General features: G+C 36.4%; 1 protein-coding gene across 1 annotated transcript in view; it reads right to left on the reverse strand.

Moving 5' to 3' along the window:
• Positions 1-12,016: 12,016 nt before the first annotated feature.
• LOC128731992 (dopamine receptor 1) overlaps positions 12,017-21,234 on the reverse strand; it is a 58,245-nt gene continuing 49,027 nt past the window's right edge. The window contains exons 5-6 of the mRNA XM_053825188.1: positions 13,149-13,403; positions 12,017-12,554 (exon numbers count right to left, since the gene is read on the reverse strand). Coding sequence (XP_053681163.1) covers positions 12,017-12,554; positions 13,149-13,403 — 793 coding nt within the window. The remainder of the gene's footprint in view (positions 12,555-13,148; positions 13,404-21,234) is intronic.

A 21,234-nucleotide genomic window follows, 5' to 3' on the forward strand; every position in this document is an offset into this window, starting at 1 on the left:
TGGAGGTGAAGTATTTCATAGCTTAAATATGTCTTTTGATTCGTATAAAAAGTTAATCCGAAACGCATGAAACGCAAGGGGAATTCTATATTATTATTTTCAAACAAATGAAGAGCTCGTTTGTAGTGTCGGATGAGTTCCTCTAATCTTACTCATAATAGTTTTTTGGTAAAAATAATATTTATGTTCCGTTATGTCTGTGTGGTCTAGCTAATATAATTGCAAAACTTTTAAACTTGATTGACATACCAAGAAGATGATTTAATCTAAAATCATTTATCATATATTTGAAAGAGAATAATATTTTGATATATTGTTGAATATATTTTTCAATATATTTTCAAAAATATGTTTACCCTCTAAGAGGTAAAACAACACTTTATTTTTTAACTATATTCTGTTTTTATTAAGTGTTTTCCATATAATTGGATAATATTTTTGTTTTAGATAAATGAAGTATTTTCTAGATTAGATAAGAAATATTGGTAGTTTAAGCATCATGACGCAAGCATGGTAAATTATCAAAAACAGTTCCTTTTATTAAAATTTGATACTAAAAATATTTAGATGAATGAATGTTAAATTTGCGTAATACGTTCGTGTCCACCTAAAATTATTGAGGTTTAAATGGTTGTGATTACAAATAGATAAAATCAAAAGTAGTGCTAGGTTTGAAAAAATCTAATTAATTGAGCATAAGATATTCAATGATTAACCACTCCATTATAAACATTCTAAATGATTTCATCCTGCTTACACCTGCATATTTACTGCATTACGATAAAATACTATAAATGCATAAAGTATGCAGTAGCTTAACGATTGACCTAACTTTCAAAAAGTTTCTAAGCTGGACATGGTAAGAGGCCTGGAATTGTGACTAATTCCACCACTCGGCACTTTTTGTTGGAGTCTGGCCTCTCATGCAGGTACATGTAAAGCACTATTGCAAGCTAATCTATATTGATATTGATATCTTTGTAAGCGGTTTCCTAACCTATAACGATTGTTTAATGCTACAGGTGATGATATTAGAGATATATTTTTATGCTATTTATGATGGCTTCAAATTTTGATATGCTAGACTAATTTCAATACACTATTATACTGATCTGAATTTAAATACTGAAAATTCTATCAAGGATAATTCGATTCTTCTTTTAATAAATTTGAAGCATAAGGTCACACAAAACACAAAACACAGTTGTCAGGTTGTCAACACAAAACATAACTAGAAATTTGCAATTGAGTTAAATTACAAACTGCTTTCGCCTGTTTCATACAGAAAGACCAAAATTCATGATAAAAAATGCTTAAACATTTAATGCAGGATGGCTTCCTGCTGGGAATCGTATTTCCATCTTCTCTCGGCTGCTAAAGGACAGGAAGCGGAAATTCTAAATTCCACAGATGGTTGTGTGGTATTATTATTTCCCACGGATGCGGATTGATCGATGAAAAAATGTCTATTCCAGTTTGTATTGATTGAAGATAATAGAAAACTTATGCATGCATTTTTTTTGTTACAAAGTATTTATTATAAAACTGGTATATCGGGTTTTTCGCTATATTGGTATAAAGTATACAATAAATATGTTTGTTCTTGCTATAAAACATCGAAGGTTATATGTGTGTATTTTGAAAATTGAATAATTTAAATAATATAGTATTAAAAAAAATCTTATGGGATGTAAGTTGCCTTTATTGCAGAGGTGGGATGAATGACGAAAAAAAATGGAATGGAAATATGTATGTAAATCATATACAAATCATGTGGCTTCCGAGATTTGCTTTAACGCCCTCATGATGTCATATAATCAGGGGTAATGATGCATGAAATGATCTTCAAGTATTGCTATTAACAGTTGGGCTGTGACAGTGATGTTTGTACTGCCATCATAGGTGGGTTCAGGTAATTGCCAAAGTTTAGGGACAATCTGGTACTATCGATAGTCAAGTTTTTTGATCATCAGTACCCCGTAGAAGCCTGTAAAGTTCATCAGTCGGAAAATGTGCGAGCAATGTCCAGCATCACCAGCTGACACACACAAACGCTCGTTGACGAACTTTGGATGAAACTGTGCAAGGCTTGCCAAAGTTATGTTTTTTTTGGTCATTAAAAGTTTTTTTTTCTTTTTGCCATTACTATTGCGTCGTTTTGTGGACATATTCTCCACGTTTTAGGCACTATTATCAGTTACAAACTTTTACTTTCTCTGCTCTCTTGCGGGTAGCGTAATCAAAAAGCTAGAAAGAGGTGCTCTTTCCCGTTTGGTCACTTGAAACGAACTTCGTTATGGGGTTTCTATTCCAAGGATGGACAAATATTATGAATTAATTAATGTTCATCCTCTGCTCATCTTGTCCGAATGCTGGAATGCGCATAGCTATCAAATTACAATAAGAGCTCGTGCTTTCAGCGAACTTAAGAAAATGTCCAATATATCATAGTTGGTTTACCTTCGACACGGACTATTTGCGGTTTTTCCGGTACCGCAACACAATTAATATCCGGGTCAATTTTAATTTCCTTTCAATAGTTGCCTCAAAGTGTAATACTGTGTGGCATAGAATGGCGTGACCAAAACAAACCATCTCTGGCACGCAGCAGTATGTATGATGTCAAATATTAATAAAACTCGCGGCAGATTCAGTCCCCTGATGCTGCCAAAATCGTCATTTCCGGAGGGTACGCAATGATTTATTGGAATTATTGGCAGTGTGCTATAAATAAATCCCTAGTCAGAGAGCTGGCAGCTAAACGGCGTTTCATAAGCGCGACTGATTCGCGCTACTGAGAATTCGAACGGTTTTTACATGTATTTGTACTTATTCCTTGATTGATTATTTCCGATAGAACTTTTAGGTAGTCGAAGCAAAGCAAACATGATGATTGAGCCGTAGGTAGAGGTTACAAAAAATCTGTTACGGAAGAGTATTCACGTGAATGTTTTGCATTTGCCAAAATGCAAATATTCGTTTCGATTCGCCACGAAACGAAGGTGTAATAGTGTATTTATTAGTTTCGTTTTGGATTCTAGTCGTATCGGGGTTTAATTAGAATACCGGTAATATAAATTAACGCTTCAAGCATTCATGCTAACTTTTATCATGCACTTGATAATTCACTTGATTCTTGATTGATAATCCATTTAACTATGTACATAAAACATCTATTTTGTTTATTTCTGTCTTGATTACTGTTGAATTAATTTGAGTTATTTTCGTCATCCTAATGATAATTCCTATTGACATTCATTTTGCAAGGACCAGGTTTATTAAAATAAAAATTGTTTAACCAGACAACACCACCGTTTGGCAATAACAGGTTAAAATTTAAATTGGATTCATAACAGTCGAGCTCTAACAGTAACATAGCAGATAAACATGGAACATCATTTCGGTTTTGTGGATAAGTATTTGCAAACATATTTCAAAACACTAGTACTATGTGTCCCGAATGATTTTTTTCATCATATTTAATCTTTATAAGCTGTGCTTTCAACTTTTTGATAAGAAACGTGTAACTTTGACTGGATTTAGATATGTTCCTTCGGCTGATGTTGAGGCTTATTTGATGACCTCTTTCATAGTGATGGGTTGAGAGTAACATTCATGTCATATGCTTTTTTCAATAACCTAGAATGTTAGTTATATGTATAGTTATTATATCACCCAGAATATAAATCAATAATTTTCAAAAAAAATAAAATAATTGTTTTTTTGTTGTTAAACTACATTTCAGTAATTTGTTAGACAAACTAAATAATGTTATGCTACATTCATAATTGTCTATTTGTGTCATACGAGTGAAATTAAATATCGTAGCTAATTGAAACACAATGAAGGCATTTAGGCTTGCATAAAACAAATTATGACGCTACATTGAAAGCATTGTTTAATATATGGCGAAATATCGATTGACGGACAATCTTTATATCATATCGCGAATATATCTTCAACTCTGGTTGAGAATTACAAAACCCGAGAAATTAAAAAAAAATATCCGTTTCACCCAAATTATGTAAGTTAAGCGCCTACGAACTTTCCCATTATCAATTGCTATCGCTCAAATGCTTACCGTATGATTTGTCATGCTTTTTGTGAAATTTGAATTTATTCCTTCTATTATCCCATGTGCCTTGAATTGGAAATGCAAAATTGAGGAATTTTGGAACCAACGTTGCCATGTAGACTGCAATTTGCGTCGCGGAAAATCCCAAAATCTGTCAATGGTTGTCGTGACCATTGAGTATGAGGAATAAAATAGGGAGAGCTAAGAAAAATTGGTCTGCTTGTTGTTGAACTAAATTGGAACGTGAAACTCAGACAAAGTCTGTACCCAAGGCTTTGAGGGAAATGAACCGAAAGGCGTAAGATCCCTCGTGTGGCAGATCTTGGGTATTATCAACAAAAAAAGCGCCTAAAGCAAGGGACAGTGCATGCAAAGTATGGAAATGATAGATAAATTCAATTTCTTTTCACCACTACCGGAAGCGAAAGGAGCTGGCTTCGATGGGCTTATGGTTGAGGCCGTTTTTTGTCCGGGTTTTTACTCCAACTTCGTAGAAATTGACGGATGCCTTGAAGTGATTCGAACTTATGCAAAGTAACTTGCGCTGGCTGGTGTCCCGTACTGCGAGAAGAAAAGATTAATGGACCACCAACCGAATGTTGACGATATTGGGATGGTGATTTTTGGAAGGAAGGTGTTGTAAGTGCGAGTAGAATTCTAGTCACGTTGATATGTATATCTTATGTATCGAAAGCTAAGCAAAAATACCTGATGCAACTCGTCATCTTTGCTGTGTTTGAGTTGCAGCATTATTTTATTAAGGTTTTGAATGTTTACATGGCTTTGAACGACGCTATACCAGTTTTACAGCTACATCTTATTCTTGTTATCAATCTTATGCAAGATAATCCCTAAACAAAAGTATGGTACTCAATTAGTAAGAACTCAATTGTTCCTAGTAAAGCCCAATCGTTGATCGATAATATAGTTATAAGTAAAAATAAAAAAAATGAATACTACAAATCACAAATCAGAATGGACATTAAAGCAAACGGTTGTGCTTCAACGAACTATCAATTAATTTATAATCGGATTTCAATTATGACTTGAATTATTTTAGATTTGGAAGCAACTCTCATAGCTATCTTAAAGCCAACGTGAAAAGAAGAAAGTGTTGAGGTGCTGAGAGGTTCCCTTGGTGGAGTAATTGAGTGCATCCGAAGACAACTTTGAAGATAACAGAAGAGAACATGTTTAGATAAAATTCCATGTTTACACGCTTCGAAAGCTGCTAGAATGAAATGAGTGGCAAAGTTCATAATTTTTCATGTTATTTTTAATCATTCTGCGATCTGATGTATGAAGAAACATGGCAACCAACACCTATATTGCATATTACTTACCTTTAGAAGACAAAAGCAATTACTAAACGATTCCGAAATGATGCTGAATAGTGGGAATGCTTCATGTACTTTTGATAGCGGCATGAAAATTTTGAGATGCTTATCACCCAGCACTCAACAGCAGCCTGTTACTTTTATGTAGTTTGTGACTCGAGTTATTGCGATTTCAGTTGTAAATTACGCGATACCATCAAATCTCGTTTCCTAGTGTACACTGTCAAAGTTCTTTGATTTCGACTATCTACGAAGGAAAGCAAGTTTCACGTTTTTCCATTCCAATACGCGGAGAAATTGAATTACAGCTGATTCGCTTTTCTCCGTTTTTGTCTATTCCGTCAGTTGGGAACACTTGTGCTGGTGTCTATCCTCTGTTCCTGTTTGGTTCATTTCGTGATGTCTAGTTAAATCGCTACTGTGCAAGATGAAGCATAACCGACGTAAAAAAGAAGAGTAAAGGGAAATGGTTTAAAAGGAATGCATCGTTCCAAACGCACCGAACGCCGTTGAAAAGATTGCGAACCTATACTCTTTATATGTAGATTCGGGAAAAGAGCTTCGTAGTCTCGTCGTCGTAACTTAATTACATTTCGATTAGAATGGGTCACCACCCGAACGAGCGATGATTGAGTAGAAATTACGAAATGGAAAGCCGAAACTCCACTCAAATCAATTTCAATGTGCTGAGTTAACGGATGAATCACGACGTTTGCATGGTAAACAAAAAAAATAGGTTTAATCTAAAATCCTGAGAGTTCTAAGCATTATCCGACACTCGTGACACATTTTCACTAGTTGTCGAATGATTTTGTTGGGTAGAACATTCGTTACATTTACTCAATATTGATACCTACTTTATAGTTACATAGCATATGAAAAAAAAATAGTTATATAGAGTAGATACTTTTGAATGGTTTGGAGCAGTACGATTGAGCCGAGTTATATGCTAAATAATTTATTTTTTACCTTTCATTGAACACACTTGTATAGAATAGAATTCTTCTAGAATAGAAGAAAAATTTCCTTGATATTTAGGAGCCACAAAATTCCGAAATAATTGATTTACGATGTTTATGGTACGGTAATATATTGTCCTTGTAGGAAATCCGACACATACATTTGATGTTTGGAGCATACCGGTAGATCCATTGGTTTTCATTGAAATGGCTCATATAAGGGCGCTATGAGCAATGATACATCCTTTTGTATTACTAACCATGCCATAGATGTACATATTGTACATTACTTAAGCTACTCGTGTAAGAGTATAAGTTGACTGGACATTTGACTAAAACGATTGTATCGTTTGATTACAATTATAAAATAGCTCATTATAACATATGCAACATGGATTATTACCCTGAATTTACTGAAAGAATCTTGAACAGGTAAAACTTTGCATTCTTTATTACTTTAAATTATAAGAAAATATATTATAAATAAGATGCTATATAAAGATGGAGATTGTTTAAAGCATCTTTGAGCATCTCTATGTCCTCTCAAAGTGTACTAGTATATGCCGACACAAGCAATAATTTTCATTTCCATTCTATTTACGACGATCCATTGCGATCTAGAATGCAACTCGTGAATATTCCATTATGTGTATTCCAAAGGGATACTTGCCTTTGATCGCAGTGTTTATATTTGATTTGAGCGTTTTGTTTTCCATCGTACGTACACGATGAATAAAACATTACTTCTTGTTCATACTGTATCTGAATACTGTATCATTCATTGCTGTATCTGAAACGTAAAATATTCAGGATATTAGCTCATAATGTCCCCAATTCCCAAATAATATATATTTGCTTGCTTAGATGAGAAAGCATGACTAATTTCGGATGTTTTGAATTTCTCTGTAGTACGACCGAGAATATGTTTCGTTGTGGTGCATCTTTTTTCAGTATTTGCTAAACATTTTAACATAGACAATATTGTTAACATTTAAAAACATAGATGTAATTTAAAAAAAAATTTTAAAAATTTAAAAATAAAAAATAAAAAATTATGAAACGTTTATGTGTGGAAATTTAATTTTCTATATGCATTCTTTACATTTGACTTTAAATGCAAATTTGAATTTCTAAGCAGATGTTGATTGTATGCTGATCTTCTTAAATGCCTTAACAACGCGTTGTGCGGTCAAAGCGTGAACAATTAAGGCTTTCTATGACTTGTTTTTTTTGTCTGGTAGCCCGATACTCAGTCCTGGGTTCGGGGGAGGTTATATAACTTTTCATGCAAAAAATAAAAAGAAAAATGAATAAGTGTGAAACACACACTTTGAACCTGTTCATCATTGTCAATGAGATAAATTGCATTTTGAAAAGTAATTGGCATGTTAGATGGCAAGGTATGAAAAGCATGTTATTGGTCGACATTTGTGATTTATTTTACCATCGACTTAAAAAGTAAGACTGCTGTGATGAAACATATGTTTAAAAAACACAAAGCTACATAAACCTATTGCCTCAACGAATAAGGAAAATTCAAGCAAGATCCATTACTGAAGAAAACAAAAATAATTTGATTAGCACGCTGGTCATGGTGTGGATAGCTAGACGACACCTGGAAATAGAATTATGATTGACATTAAGAACCTTTCACTTTCTTATTGAAAGGCGAGAGAAAAAATGGAGGAGCGTAAAGACGGTAAAATGATGTTTTGACAGCGTTGGAAACTCGTTAAAAGTTCTCAGCTATTCTAGCACCATGCTCCTTGAAATTAAACAGGTCAGAAATTGGACTACCTTTCAGTTTGTACTTTACGATTTTTTTTCCTTTGTCGCATGGTTGATAATTTTATCGTTTGGCATGCTTGTTTCTACTGGAAGCACCCTTTTAATCGATGGTGCCCGTATAATGAAGTAACGTTTCGTTTGCTGTAGCATCTAGCGACGAGATTAGGTTTATGTAGGACGGTCCTATGCAAACGAAGGGCAGTAGAATTCAATTTTCAATGCCTCTCAAATTTTCGGCTGTTTTGCTCTAGTCGTGTTCATTTGGACTTGGTTAATACACCATCTACGACCGTAGATACTCAAATGTATTTCTGTTCGAAAAAGAGTATATCTTTTTCTGCTGATAACCCATTCCATCAAAACAAACCCCGCCGATAGCAAAATAGAATGAATTCATCCGAATTTGATGTGGTAACACGTTTATATTGCCTGGTAAAATAATCAATGTACAATATATTCGGGAACTAATATCAATTTCACACAACTACGTAATTTTCTAAAAGAATTAAAATAAGCAAGCACATGGACTTATTTTATTTCGAGGCACTCATTTGAGCACATACCACTACATGCTGCTAAATGTTTATTGCAATGCATCTGGTATTTGTGTAGATAAGTTGTATTTGTTTAACCATTTTTGATTATCTTCCATGTCAAAAACTCTTAAAATATGTTTATGCAAGAATATTTGTAAAATGAGGCAAAAATTATTATTCAAATGAAACATAGCCGATTATAACTAGGTAAATTTGAATCATAAAATTGCTGTTAAATTGGATATGATGTGATACTTCATTCATGTGATACTTCACTATCGCTAGCAAATTGACCGATTCGGGATGAATAGTAAGCGATTGGTATTTAAAAATTATCGCCTTCAACGCCTCATATCAACCCAAAAAAAGTAAAACGTAACGTGAACGTATGAGCAAACAACAACAAAAAAATGTGACAAATGATTTGACTATTTCATTAGTTAATTTTATAAATTGGCTTGTGAAATCAATTAAATTGATTAAATTTGAATTCTTTTCAAATTATTTGATAGTTCTCAATATTTTCGTCTACATATTTGTTTACGAGTTCAACCGATGGTAATATGTTTTACGTTTGTATTTCATAGTACTTTCAGATTATCCAAAGAAACATATCTATTCAAATCGTTCGCATTCCTAGATTGGCGCAAAGGAATTGTTTACCTGTGGACGCTCCCTGTTTGTAGTACAAATACAATTTACTATCTGTATGAATGCGCGAGTGTGTTTTCGTATTGAAAAAATGCGTGTATTTTTATTTTCACTTTGCTCCCTCGCTTCTTTTCTTTTGATTCTCACTACTTATGGACATTCACGATCGTTTGGACAGGAAATCTCCGTCGTACTGCTAGCTGTGGATTATGAGAATGCTCTAGTGTACAACGCCATCAAGGACAGTCCTAGTAGTCAGGGCAAAAATAGACTAGAAGCTACTATACTGTTAGCTTGCAATACGTTACCAGGACATCCATGGGATTGACGGATTATTCCTTCTTATCAGGATTGCTTTGGATTGTTGTCGATATCTAAAGCAAGTGAGTTTTACTACAGATAATGCTCAATATATACTCTAGAAAGGTTTGTAAATTTTCTACTATTGTTTCACCCATATACTTTCAACTATTGGGAACCACGATATACGAGTGTTTTGTTTTTTTTTTTGAAAAGATTGTTAGAACGCAATCCTGCATCGGTGAAAGCATTCGGTTTTTACCAATCTCTTCGTCAATATTTCGGTCCCAAATGGCTCTAGCTGTGAGCAAAATTTGCACTCCTTTTACAACAAGAAGTAACATTGACTTGCAAACAGGCTTTAAAATAACTAAACTTACACATGTAACAGATACCATAGAGAATAGAGATAATCAACAGTGATCCATCTAAACAATGATATTTTTCTGCTTATAGCAAATGTACACGAGAGATCTTCATCGGGCTATAACTAAAATGTTTACTCATCACATATCACGTGGAGATGGAGATGTTAATAACAGTGTATGGGTTATTTGACTATTGATAATGTCGATGCGAATGAAACGATGAAAATAAACGAAAAGAAGTAATATCAGTGGAAACAATATACAATAAAATACTCGTTTTGGCTCGATACATATGCGTTTTGTTATCGTTCTTGTTTCAAGGTAAACAGAATTCCTTATACATCAACAAAATATTCATATTTGAAATCGGTTCTACATGCCATTCCATATGTGCTAGCCGTCGCTCTTTCAATAGAGCAGACTGATTGCAGTTACTTTCCTTAGTTTTATTATTCATATAAATAGAAACTTTAACCGAAGCTCGTAAGATTAGCCTGAATAAAATCTTTGGAGAATAGTAACAGTTCATATACAATAAAAATATGATTGTATAGGGCATCATTTTCGTACCTTTGGGTGCATTTGGTTCATTGACTTATGGAAAATAGAGTTTATTACACTTACAGATCATTCCTGTAGCGTTTCCGTCTGGGATGGTTGTTTCAGGAGAAACATATAAAACTAATATACGATTTTAATTTCACAGTATCTTATCTAATCCTGGAATCTTTGCATTCGCGCCTTCTTCGCTGCCTCGTACTTACTGTGCAAAGGGTTTTCCTTCACTATTCTTAATGAACTTTATCATCTTATGTTTCAATAAATAATTAGTAATCAGTCTTATCTTCAAGTAACTATTAAACTTTGTTTTGCAAGAGCGATACCTTTGTGTTTCCCTTTAGTTAGGATTCAAAGGAATGCGCAGTATGGGAGATTCAGAAACGTAATCAAAACGAACTGTGTGTAAAAAACAATAAACAAAAAAATGTTTTGTCTCTTTTTTGGGTTATGAATCACACTTGTTATAGCTGCAAAAAAATAAATATAAAGCAGTCAATTGATTAATATTGGGCGGCAAATGATAATGCCATTCTCTTGGTTTGGAGCTTCGTTTGGTGTGAGCACTTCTAACACGAACATTTAAAAGGGCCAATCAAAGGATCTATTCTAAAGGATTGTAGCTGTATTCTATTCGTAGAGTTAGATACACCCGTAACTAGCCATTGCAGATTGAAATTAAAGGCCTGTCTTCTTTTATAAAATTTATAAAACGGTACATGGAAAATATCTCTATTACGGGATTCTAATATTAGTTTAACTTTACATGTCTAGGTCGTCGTCGCATTCCAGTTGATCTCTCTTAGCTCTCTATCTACTGTTTCTATTAGCATCGACAGGATTGGCAGATATGTGAGTTTATTATTAATGTTTTTGGTTTGTTCTATCCCTTTCGATCGCTCTAAATTGTGAACCAGGGTGATAAACCATCCATACGTGGGTTTCGTTTCCATGCTGAATTTTTTTGAGAATCTACAATGTCAACATCAACAACAGCGAGAACATAAATCCCTATACCCTAGCAGTCAGGAGTGCAATTAGTGTGGGTGCATTTTGTTCATTATTGGTGGGACTAATCGACGTGAATTTGTGCTCCGCACGGTGTAGTATTCCTTTGCGCAAGGCAGCATACGGAGAAAAACTGTGCGGCGTGTCCGCAAGAAGATGTTTAATTTGTGTTTTTACAGCCCAAATTACCGCTTCCGTGGTTCATGCATACGGATAAACTTTTGCTCTTGTGTAAATAGTTTTTGTAATAGCTACCGTATATTGCTGCCAGCGCCTGTACTGTTACGAGTGTTCTACAAGCATTCTACAACTGACACTACCTTGGAGCGAGTTGGAATGGTTTGTTAAGCTCTTTAGAATGTGACAGATTTGATGCAGGTATGGGGATTGGGGAGCTCTAATGCTTTTAGACAGTTGTTGATGTTGCTTAGTAAGGTCATATCGCTGACACCTGCTCCAGGTCGGCGGACGAGCGCCCGGAATTCATCACAACGTTCTTCGCCGCATAGTCTGTTACGTACCGATCGCTGCTTCGCGGATAGATGTTACCCATCTCCTGCCCACAGCACCACGAGCTACGGGTGGTTAGAATGCGTTTGAAGGCCTCCCTAAACTCGGTGTTGAAGATCGAGTAGATGATCGGGTTGAAGGCTGAGTTGGAGTACCCGAGCCAAGACAGAACCTTGAAAGTTTGCTGGCCGATGCAGGTCTTGCAGAATGCGGCAATGATATTTACACAGAAGAACGGCACCCAGCAGATCAGAAAGACGCCCATTATGACACCGACTGTGATCGCTGCCTTGTGATCGGACACGTGGTAGGGCGATGATGCGTGGTGCGCTAGTTGGCGAAGCTTAAGCTTGTTCTTGGTGGTTTTGGGCCTTCGTATACTGCGATATCGCTTTTCACTAATCTCTCCGGGTCGCGTTACTGCACGTATAGATTTGACGTGCTTTTGTGCGTAGCAGTACAGCCTGTGAAGAAATAGGCACAAAGGATTAAAGACAACACGGTGCCAGTCCATTATTTCAAGGGCGACCGCCTTTGTAACATGCATGCACGAAAACACAATATATTAGGATCGTTACAGTCGAATGGTTTTTTTCTGGACCTTCCGAGAAGTTGGGCTTTATTTTATAGATACGATTCGATGCACATTTTGAAAAGCTTCAAAACGCCTTCGTGTATCAGCTTAATGCCTTGTAGCCATGCTTCGGTTGGAGATCTATTACAAAGGTGTATGTCACATGAGCCACTTTGGGCAATGTTTGAATAGTAGATTGATGTGGTTTATTCAGTTTGGAAAAAATAATCATGCATCGAGCAACTTGAAGTTATCAAATCTAAATACCGAAGCAAATTTGGATTTTTGCACAAATTATTATATATAAACCAATAGCTGTTCCAATAATTAGTTTAGACGAGAGATTTTATATTTTTTAATTTGTGTGAAAGATTATTTGTAATGAGCTGTGTATGTTTTAAGGAAAACGCATTTTGTCTTAAATTATCTGGTTGTTAAGTGAAACATTGAAAATGCTTAGAATTGAATTGAAAATGTTGCTTACCTGCAATAGATACCAATCATAACTATACAAGGTACGTAGAAACTTATACAACTAGAAACAACTGCATAGGTTGGTGTTAGATCAAGTGCACAGGTTTCGTATTTGATGCCGTTGATTTTGAGTGATGTGTCCGTTTTGTCCCTTTTGTCCCGATGAAGATCGAGAGATATTGGAACAAATGAAACGAGTGCCGCGAGAAGCCAGATGACGGCTATTGTTCCGATAGCAACTCGCCGAGTGACCCACCGTCCATAGCTGTAAAGTAAACAGGATTCGAATGCTGTAGTTGATCAGATAATTTGGTATCTACTGAAGTGTGAATTAAAGTGATATTTTTGTGCGTATTGGCGCTTATACATTATTTACTAGATATCTCATTTAAAATCTTAGTATATTTGTGTTCCACATTTCGATCTACTGGTTTAATTCCGAACATTGTATATGGTTTACGACATATCGTAGTTGATGAGATTCTTGGATCATGCAAATAACTCGAATAAATAATAAGAAGAGATGAAAAGGACATCAGATTAATTTTCTGATAACGGTAATAATTGAGTTCATATTCGTTTTCCGTCATCCAAAGAGTCTTTCGAACCAAAAGGGCAAAAACAAAAAAAATAAAATAAAATTGATGCTGTAAATTGTACCAATAAAAATGTGCGACCGATTTTCAGCAGTGTCCCAACAGCTCACACTGTGAATTGCTGTAAAGTGGTTCTGCTTTTTTTAATCGACATGTTCGTAACGGTCATACGAGCAGGAGTGCGGGTGGACAAAAAATAGTGCATGGGTATAACATATGTCATAATGCTTTCGTGAATATGGGTATTAGCGCCAATGGTACGGAGGTCAGCAAAAATGTTTCAGCGCAATTTTGCGTTACTAAAGAGGTGGTGTGTGCCTACGACGGTTTAATAATTTAACCATGCAGCACTGCTACCGAACAGTCTTTTCCGAGGAGAGTGCGCTTTAATCTGGTGTGAAATTATTATTATCCAGTGGGCACAAAGCATAATTTTGGCATGCCACTTTTATATGGGGCCCTGCGGCCGAATTACGAAGTTGTGCCAGACGCTACATACACGTTGATTTATCGCCTGTTCGAACCTGTAGAGCCATGTATGTGATTATTTTTTTACAAAGAAACATCATAAGTTCATAGCTAAAGAAATATTATGATATATTTACTTCGCTAAAATGAACTTCTTTGTTTGGTTTAATAAATAAGCAGATAATACCGTTATCTTGAGGTAGTGGAGTGTATTTTTTCATTTATGTTTTCATCAAATAATCTCTATATTGCTATCAGTAACTTTCAAAAGATGCCGTTCAATAAGTAATGCATAAAGTCCCTAGCATTTGAAGCGTTGGTGTTACTGCATACCTCTGCATAAATTTCAATCAATCATTGATTTTTGATCTTGCTCAAGGGCAACACAAAAAAAACGAATGTTTTTCGAATTTAATTAGATTAGATTATACAGAAAACTTTTGAGCATCAAAAAGATAATGTAACGTGGCCCCTAGGTAGCGCAAAATCCAATAACAGAGAGACTTTTTTCAGAGCAGGTGGCACACGGAATGCTAAAGCAGCGCATTAGAATTCATTTATATCCGACGATTGAATTCGCGGTGCTTGAAAAACGAGCAGCTAGTGGATGGTTCACCGTTACTGGTTCAACATACGGAAGTAGGAACAGGATAGGGATGGAAGCAATTTGCTGGAAAAAGGGTCACGAAATTGCACTCAACCTGAGAATCGCTATGGAGCCAATAAAAAGGGGAACCGCGCAACGTGCCTTGTTACAATCATCGGTGTTAGCAGTCAAATATGCTCTCTTAAGCACCAGCCTGCCAGAATGTTGTACTGCCAGGAAGGCAAAGTAAAAATATATATATGTATGTTTGTACCGTAAGTAAATAACATAACTGAAATAAACTTTTCTTAAGCAGATTTCTTTTTTCATCTGCACTTACTATTTCGCTCGAAAGTCGTGGGAAATATAAGCAGGTGTTGTATGCGTTTATCGCGTTATACGTTAACAGCGAAACTTTCATGCGTGTTAAATGCTGTTGAAGTTGTTCTAATTATAGATTGAACGCTGCAGGACGGCTTCATTAGTTGCTATGAAACGAAATTGGATCACCAATATTGCTGTAAAGTCTGAGAGAATTAATTTACTAAAAAGCCTGTATAGTATCTGTGAAAAACGCACGTGAATCGTGAACATACGTGAATCGATTGGTATCATAAATATGGAAGAAAAATCGCGAATGCTATTTGTCTGCCTGTCTGCATATTCAAATCGGTCGAGCTTACGATGGGTAAGAAGCGGAATTGTTCGAAGCGAACTAACACGAAGCAGTGGCTTTCCAGGGCAAAGTTTATAGGATGTCCATGAGGCCCTTCTCGTACAAGGCCATTTATCTCGGGTCGCTAGATAGGAAAACGGTAGTTGTGTAGGTTCTGAGGCATCACGAAAGACCCCGGATCGGGATGGAGTTTGCATCTCGACGCCTGCTTCCTTGCTACAACTCTTACTCTTAAGCGCGTTAGTAGAGCAAATCTTGTGATGCTCCACATTTCATGTAAAGCCCTTGTCAAGCTAGCGTTGGAGTTGGTTTGTTGTTAAAGATTATCGTGGATAATGTTTGCAAAACGATGCGAAATGGGGTTATGAGCAACGGTAAGCGATAACGGATTTACGGATAATGAATAAACGAAAGTTTCTTGAAGGTTAAGTATTACAAGAACAAGGAGTAAAACTTGGGATGGTTTTTCAAAACACAAAAAATAATCGCAGGAAGTATAAAAAAGTCGTCCCACATTTTCCGTTACATGCACATGAATGATATGTGTACTTTTATTTCGTCCTTCAACGAAGTACTAAAATATGGCGCTGAATATAATGCGAAAATGAAGTGCTAAAAGTGTTGGAGTAATAAATTCACATTGGATAATTCACGTCAACACGGTGATTTGTGTGAACGAAAATGTAAAGTCTCGCAAAATTTTTTTAAGGTTTCGGTTTATTCCATGTGGTAACCTCGTAAGGATTCTCACTTATCGCTACCGTTAACGATGATGTAGGTGCAAAAGAAAGGATAATAAATTGAAATTCTGTAAATTATCCTGTTCATTGTGCTGCTCATCAGAGGCGGCTTTGGAGGGGCACATTCTTTAGCTCAGCAAAGCAACCGTAATTCATACTCTTTGTGTCTGCATGAACAAGAGAAAAACAGTGAATCAGACGGGTCTTAGAATGATTATTCGGTTTTCTTAGCAGGCGAACGGTTGCTGCATATTTGGGTCGAAAGGTATGCCGAAATTTAATTTATATTTGATTTACATCTTTTGAACATCGGAATGAGGCAAATGTATAGCATTCGACATTTGGGTGACTGAATGAGAGCATGCTTTAGGTTAACTCCTGAAGCCAAAAAGTTAACAATAAAAATGCACTGAAAGAGAAATCATCATAAATTTATATGCAACATGAATGAAAATTGAAAAAAAAACTTGATTTTCTTAGGGCACTATCGAGGTAGATATGAATCCATTTAAAGTCGCTTATTTGTCGATTGCTTTACATTTATGGCATGCTTGTTAAAATTAGAAATGTATGAATAATTCGCCGTGTAGATTTGTGTAGAATTTGAATAATAGCTTCGAAATAGCATTACAATCATGGAGAGTGTTGTGCACATACAATTACAAAAGGATATCAGAACACAGAGAGAATTACAACAAGATTTGTCAACAGAAACAAATTTCTACGGTCTTTGTTCCACGTATGGTAATAAAAAACTATAGCTTTATAGCTACCCAACTATTTAAAATTTTTCGATTATTATTTTTACAGTGTGCACAATCAATACGACCAAAGGTATTTACTAATTCATTCTTGTTGATTACAAATCAAGATGATTTCATGTCGAACGCTCATTTCATAGGATGCTTTACTTTTAATAGAAAAAAAAAACTACAAAATTGTATTTTATCGGTATCATTGTGATTAAAGGTACAGAAAATATCATTGATACTCTTCCATTTAAAGAAGTCTCGTGAATGTCAAGAGACGTCCCCCTGCACGTGTCAAGTGTGGTGTAAATCGATTTGTCTGGCTCAGATTCATGTGTAGTCATTGCTGATATCACAATTCCAAAGATATAAGAAGTTCTTATATGTTTGGAATTTCGATTTCGTTGATCCTGCTGATGAACGACACATTTATGTGGTGTTCGAAACTTTAAGAATCGCTTTAACGCTGCTTTCTTGTCAAAATTTATCTAGACTCATTTTTTGCTTAAAGTAGACCATATCATTCTTTGATTTCATCTGTCCCATTGGCTTTATCTCACAGGTCCTGTCGTCTTAAATAAGCACCTATTCTATGAGAAATCCACACACCTGCAGCGTTGTTCTTTTTCTAAATTCTTTGATCAAAGCGTTTTGAAAAGTTTTTCATTCAATTTCGTTCACCCTCACGAATGGTCAGGAGCGACTCGGTCTGTGTTAACGTAATTTTCTATCGCCATAAACAATACATTCTTTGCTAATGCACCAATGTTTGTACTGATGTTTGTTTTGCTTTGTTTGCTGTCGTTTGAGATTAGCCTAATTTCATTGGAGCTTGTGTTGTTGTGAAAGTTTTTATTCACTGCAGAAACTTTTCAATTTACGAGGTGGAGAAACTGGTACTCTTGCTGTTCACTTGTGGCTACTGAACGGAGGGTACAATACTCTGCAGTTAGCAGAAAAATAAATGCGTAACGCATAATTCAGATATGGGGTAGTTACGACCGAACGATATTTTGCGGCGCACTGTAAGGCATACGCTGTTGAATACGATTTGGAGAAAAAATTTACAACCTCACCAAATTACAATCGTCAGCTTGAACAAATCGTCAAACCACAGCTCTTTTGCTGGCGGGCAAAATTTAAACGAATGTGCTGAACCAAAGCGCGTGTTGGAGTCGGTTCTCTGGGTTTTGCTGCATTGCAAGTATGAGCCATTTTAGCGCTTGCATCGATCGATATTAATCATAATTACTATGGTCACCGTAGTGACGCCAACGCTTGTAATACCGCGTGGGCTGGCCCCCGTCACTATCGTAATGGTCAGATCACACTGCGGTGCACCATTGCGGTTGAACGTAAAGGCGCTAGTTATTCGCAGTGGCATCCTCGCCAGCTCGACGTTACACGGTACGTTGCAAGCCAGTGGTGATTGCTTAACTTGATGCAAACCTCAAAACCTCAGATGTTGCTGGAAGTTAGTGCATGTTGTAAGCATAGTTTCGTGAATGAGTGCTACAATTATACCAGCGACGACATATGATTCCAAGCAAGTACAAGGATGCGTATCGCACAAGGATTCCCTACATCTTTACACTCTAAACCTGGGGTCGGCACAGTTTTTACTGTGGGGGCCAGACAGTGAAAATTAACCAGAAACTGAGGGCCATATGAAACAAATCTTTAAACATGTGAATACGACGAGGCAAAATGAATAACACAGCACAACTACAAATTAACACTTTGACTAGTTTCTATTTCTACAAAATGTGGGATGAAATACGATTTTTTCGAAAAAATTGTAGATAGATACGATTACGTTGGTGTTGATTTTTTATTCGAAGGTCAAAAAATAATCTGATATCGTTATAATTAGTTTTTGTGTTCTTCATAAGACCTACAAAAATTTTCTCTCGAGCCGGATCAAATCAGCTAGCGGGCCGGAGTTTACCGACCCCTGCTCTAAACCATCTAAATGGTACACTTAAGTTTTGATGGAGAATGATAAAGAGTAAAATGGATGTATTTGAACAGTTAGTTATAAGAACAAAAGCTTTGAACCCACCCCATTCATGTGTGCTAGTTATAAGCAACGGTTTTGGGGAAAGCATCGCTGTGATACGGCACGCCATGCAATTAAAGTACAGAAGAATGGTAATGGATTGCATTACACAAGAGTTTTTTTTTCACACCTATGAGCTGAATGTTAATGGGCTACTTTATGCGCAACTTGACCAACATGATACTTCACGAAATGATACTCCAGCTGCTTTCGAAGCGATGCATAACATCGATTTGATGACCATTTTTCACGTTCATTCTAACGAAAGAAAAAAAAATAGATTCATTCAAGCGAGTGCAGCTCAAAAGCGCATCTATAAATCAATTAAGAACTGTTTATCGATTGATGAAGTACCTTATGTATCGCGTGTGCCTGGTGGCATATAAGGGTCGGAAAATTTGCTCGAGCACTTCTTCAACCCACACCGTTAAAGCATCACGATCGATCCGATCGCGGTGGACACGTGATAGCAACGAGGTGCCGTGTCGTGGTATACGTGCCACAAGGATGATTATTAAAAATAGAAAGTTTGAAAATATCTCCTGCCTCACGGCAGTCCCACAGACATGATGATAATGTTGGTGCAAAAGACCGTCGGTTCCGGTGTGGCACCTTCCTTCATTCGTGGGTGGAGGTTATTTCAGGGATGTTGTGTTTATGTTTATGATCGCCTACCGTCCGGGTGGCAGCTGGTTACCGGGACAGTTTGCTGCGGTTTGGAACGGATCCCTTGTCCTCATCGTAATAACAGCCACCACCGATGTCGAAGGAGAAGGATTATCGTATCCTCGAGCCACACGTCCGCTTCTGCGGCACACATGAAGTGAACTGGGGCATATCGGTAGGGACCGTTGGCCACATCAATACATAGCATGCTGCTGGAAACTTTCAAACGGCTCAATTGAAAACACGTATAGCGAGCAGGACCTGCTTCAATCGATGTTGTTTGTTTCACCTTAGGTTTGTTTCACGTGCCCAGTTGTTGGGCACAGCTACCCTGCCGGACAGAGCACGTTGAGTGTTGTTGCAAATATAGATCACAATATATACGTCAACGTAGTGCACGTAAATATTTCGCTTAAATGTTTATGAATGTTTCCCCACAACTGTACGTAGTGGGGAGATATGAAGTGATGGTTTATGATGATCATTTTTTAGTGAGCAATGTAAAACGTAACGTTGATGAGGAAATGTATCTCATGAACGATAATTTGCCACTAACATAGCAGCATAGCAGAACTTTCCAAACAAACTATACTCCAGAGCTTGAAACACGAGATGTGGGTACTGAAATGCGGGTTGTTAATTACTGGAAATATTGTTTTCTATACCTTTAAGATCATTTTACAGCACAATATCTTGGAATTATTTTGTTCTTTAGTTTAAAACATATTTACATGGCTTAGCTATGATAGCTAGTTTAATTGGATAACATGAAAAATGGTACTTCAAAATGGACACATAGGTTTTAGTTACCAACCAATATTTATTCAAACTTGAACTTTCATTTCAGTTCGACATCCTTGAAATGGATAATGGATGATACATTGAAATAGAAACGGGTACCGTATATTCCCATTTGGATCGCTTACGTATATGTTCGTTCACTTCTCCTGCTATGGATTGTCCATTCTTATTCAGAATATTAAACGCGCTATACCATTCTTATGAAGAAATCGACGAAGATCAAGGATCAATCGGGTCACTGTGCTTTCGAGCTCTTTTTCAAGGAGCTGCATAAACCATTGAATTGCACAAAAAAGGATTGAACGGAATATAATCAAGTAAAGTTCGGGCTACATTTTCCCAAGGTATGGATGACTGCGCAAACTACTGCTGGGGTAGGATAATGTTCGATCATTCAGAGCAAACTTGGCAGCGGAAGTTATTTCCAAACAGCCATTTTTTCGAAAAGCTCTGTATGTGTGTGTGAGTGTGTAAAAGGAGATGAAAATCTTGACTTTGGACTAAAAGGAAAGTTGACTGTGAAGCTGGTTGCCTAGAACGAAGAAGAATTCAGCCAGGGTAAACATTTCCGAATACACTTTTGGCGTTGTTCATCGATGTTGTGACAAAGCTGTGATGAAGCTGTTCAAGAATACTTGAAAGTCTCTCTCACATCAACCGACATCGCCTTTTGAAGTGTCATTCAGTGCAAAGGCCTTTGAATGCTTCGCAATTTTTCTATCGCATAATATCCATCAGCACATCCTGTAAAAACG

This window comes from Anopheles nili, chromosome 2, assembly GCF_943737925.1.
Source record: "Anopheles nili chromosome 2, idAnoNiliSN_F5_01, whole genome shotgun sequence".
Taxonomy (NCBI): Eukaryota; Metazoa; Arthropoda; class Insecta; order Diptera; family Culicidae; genus Anopheles; species Anopheles nili.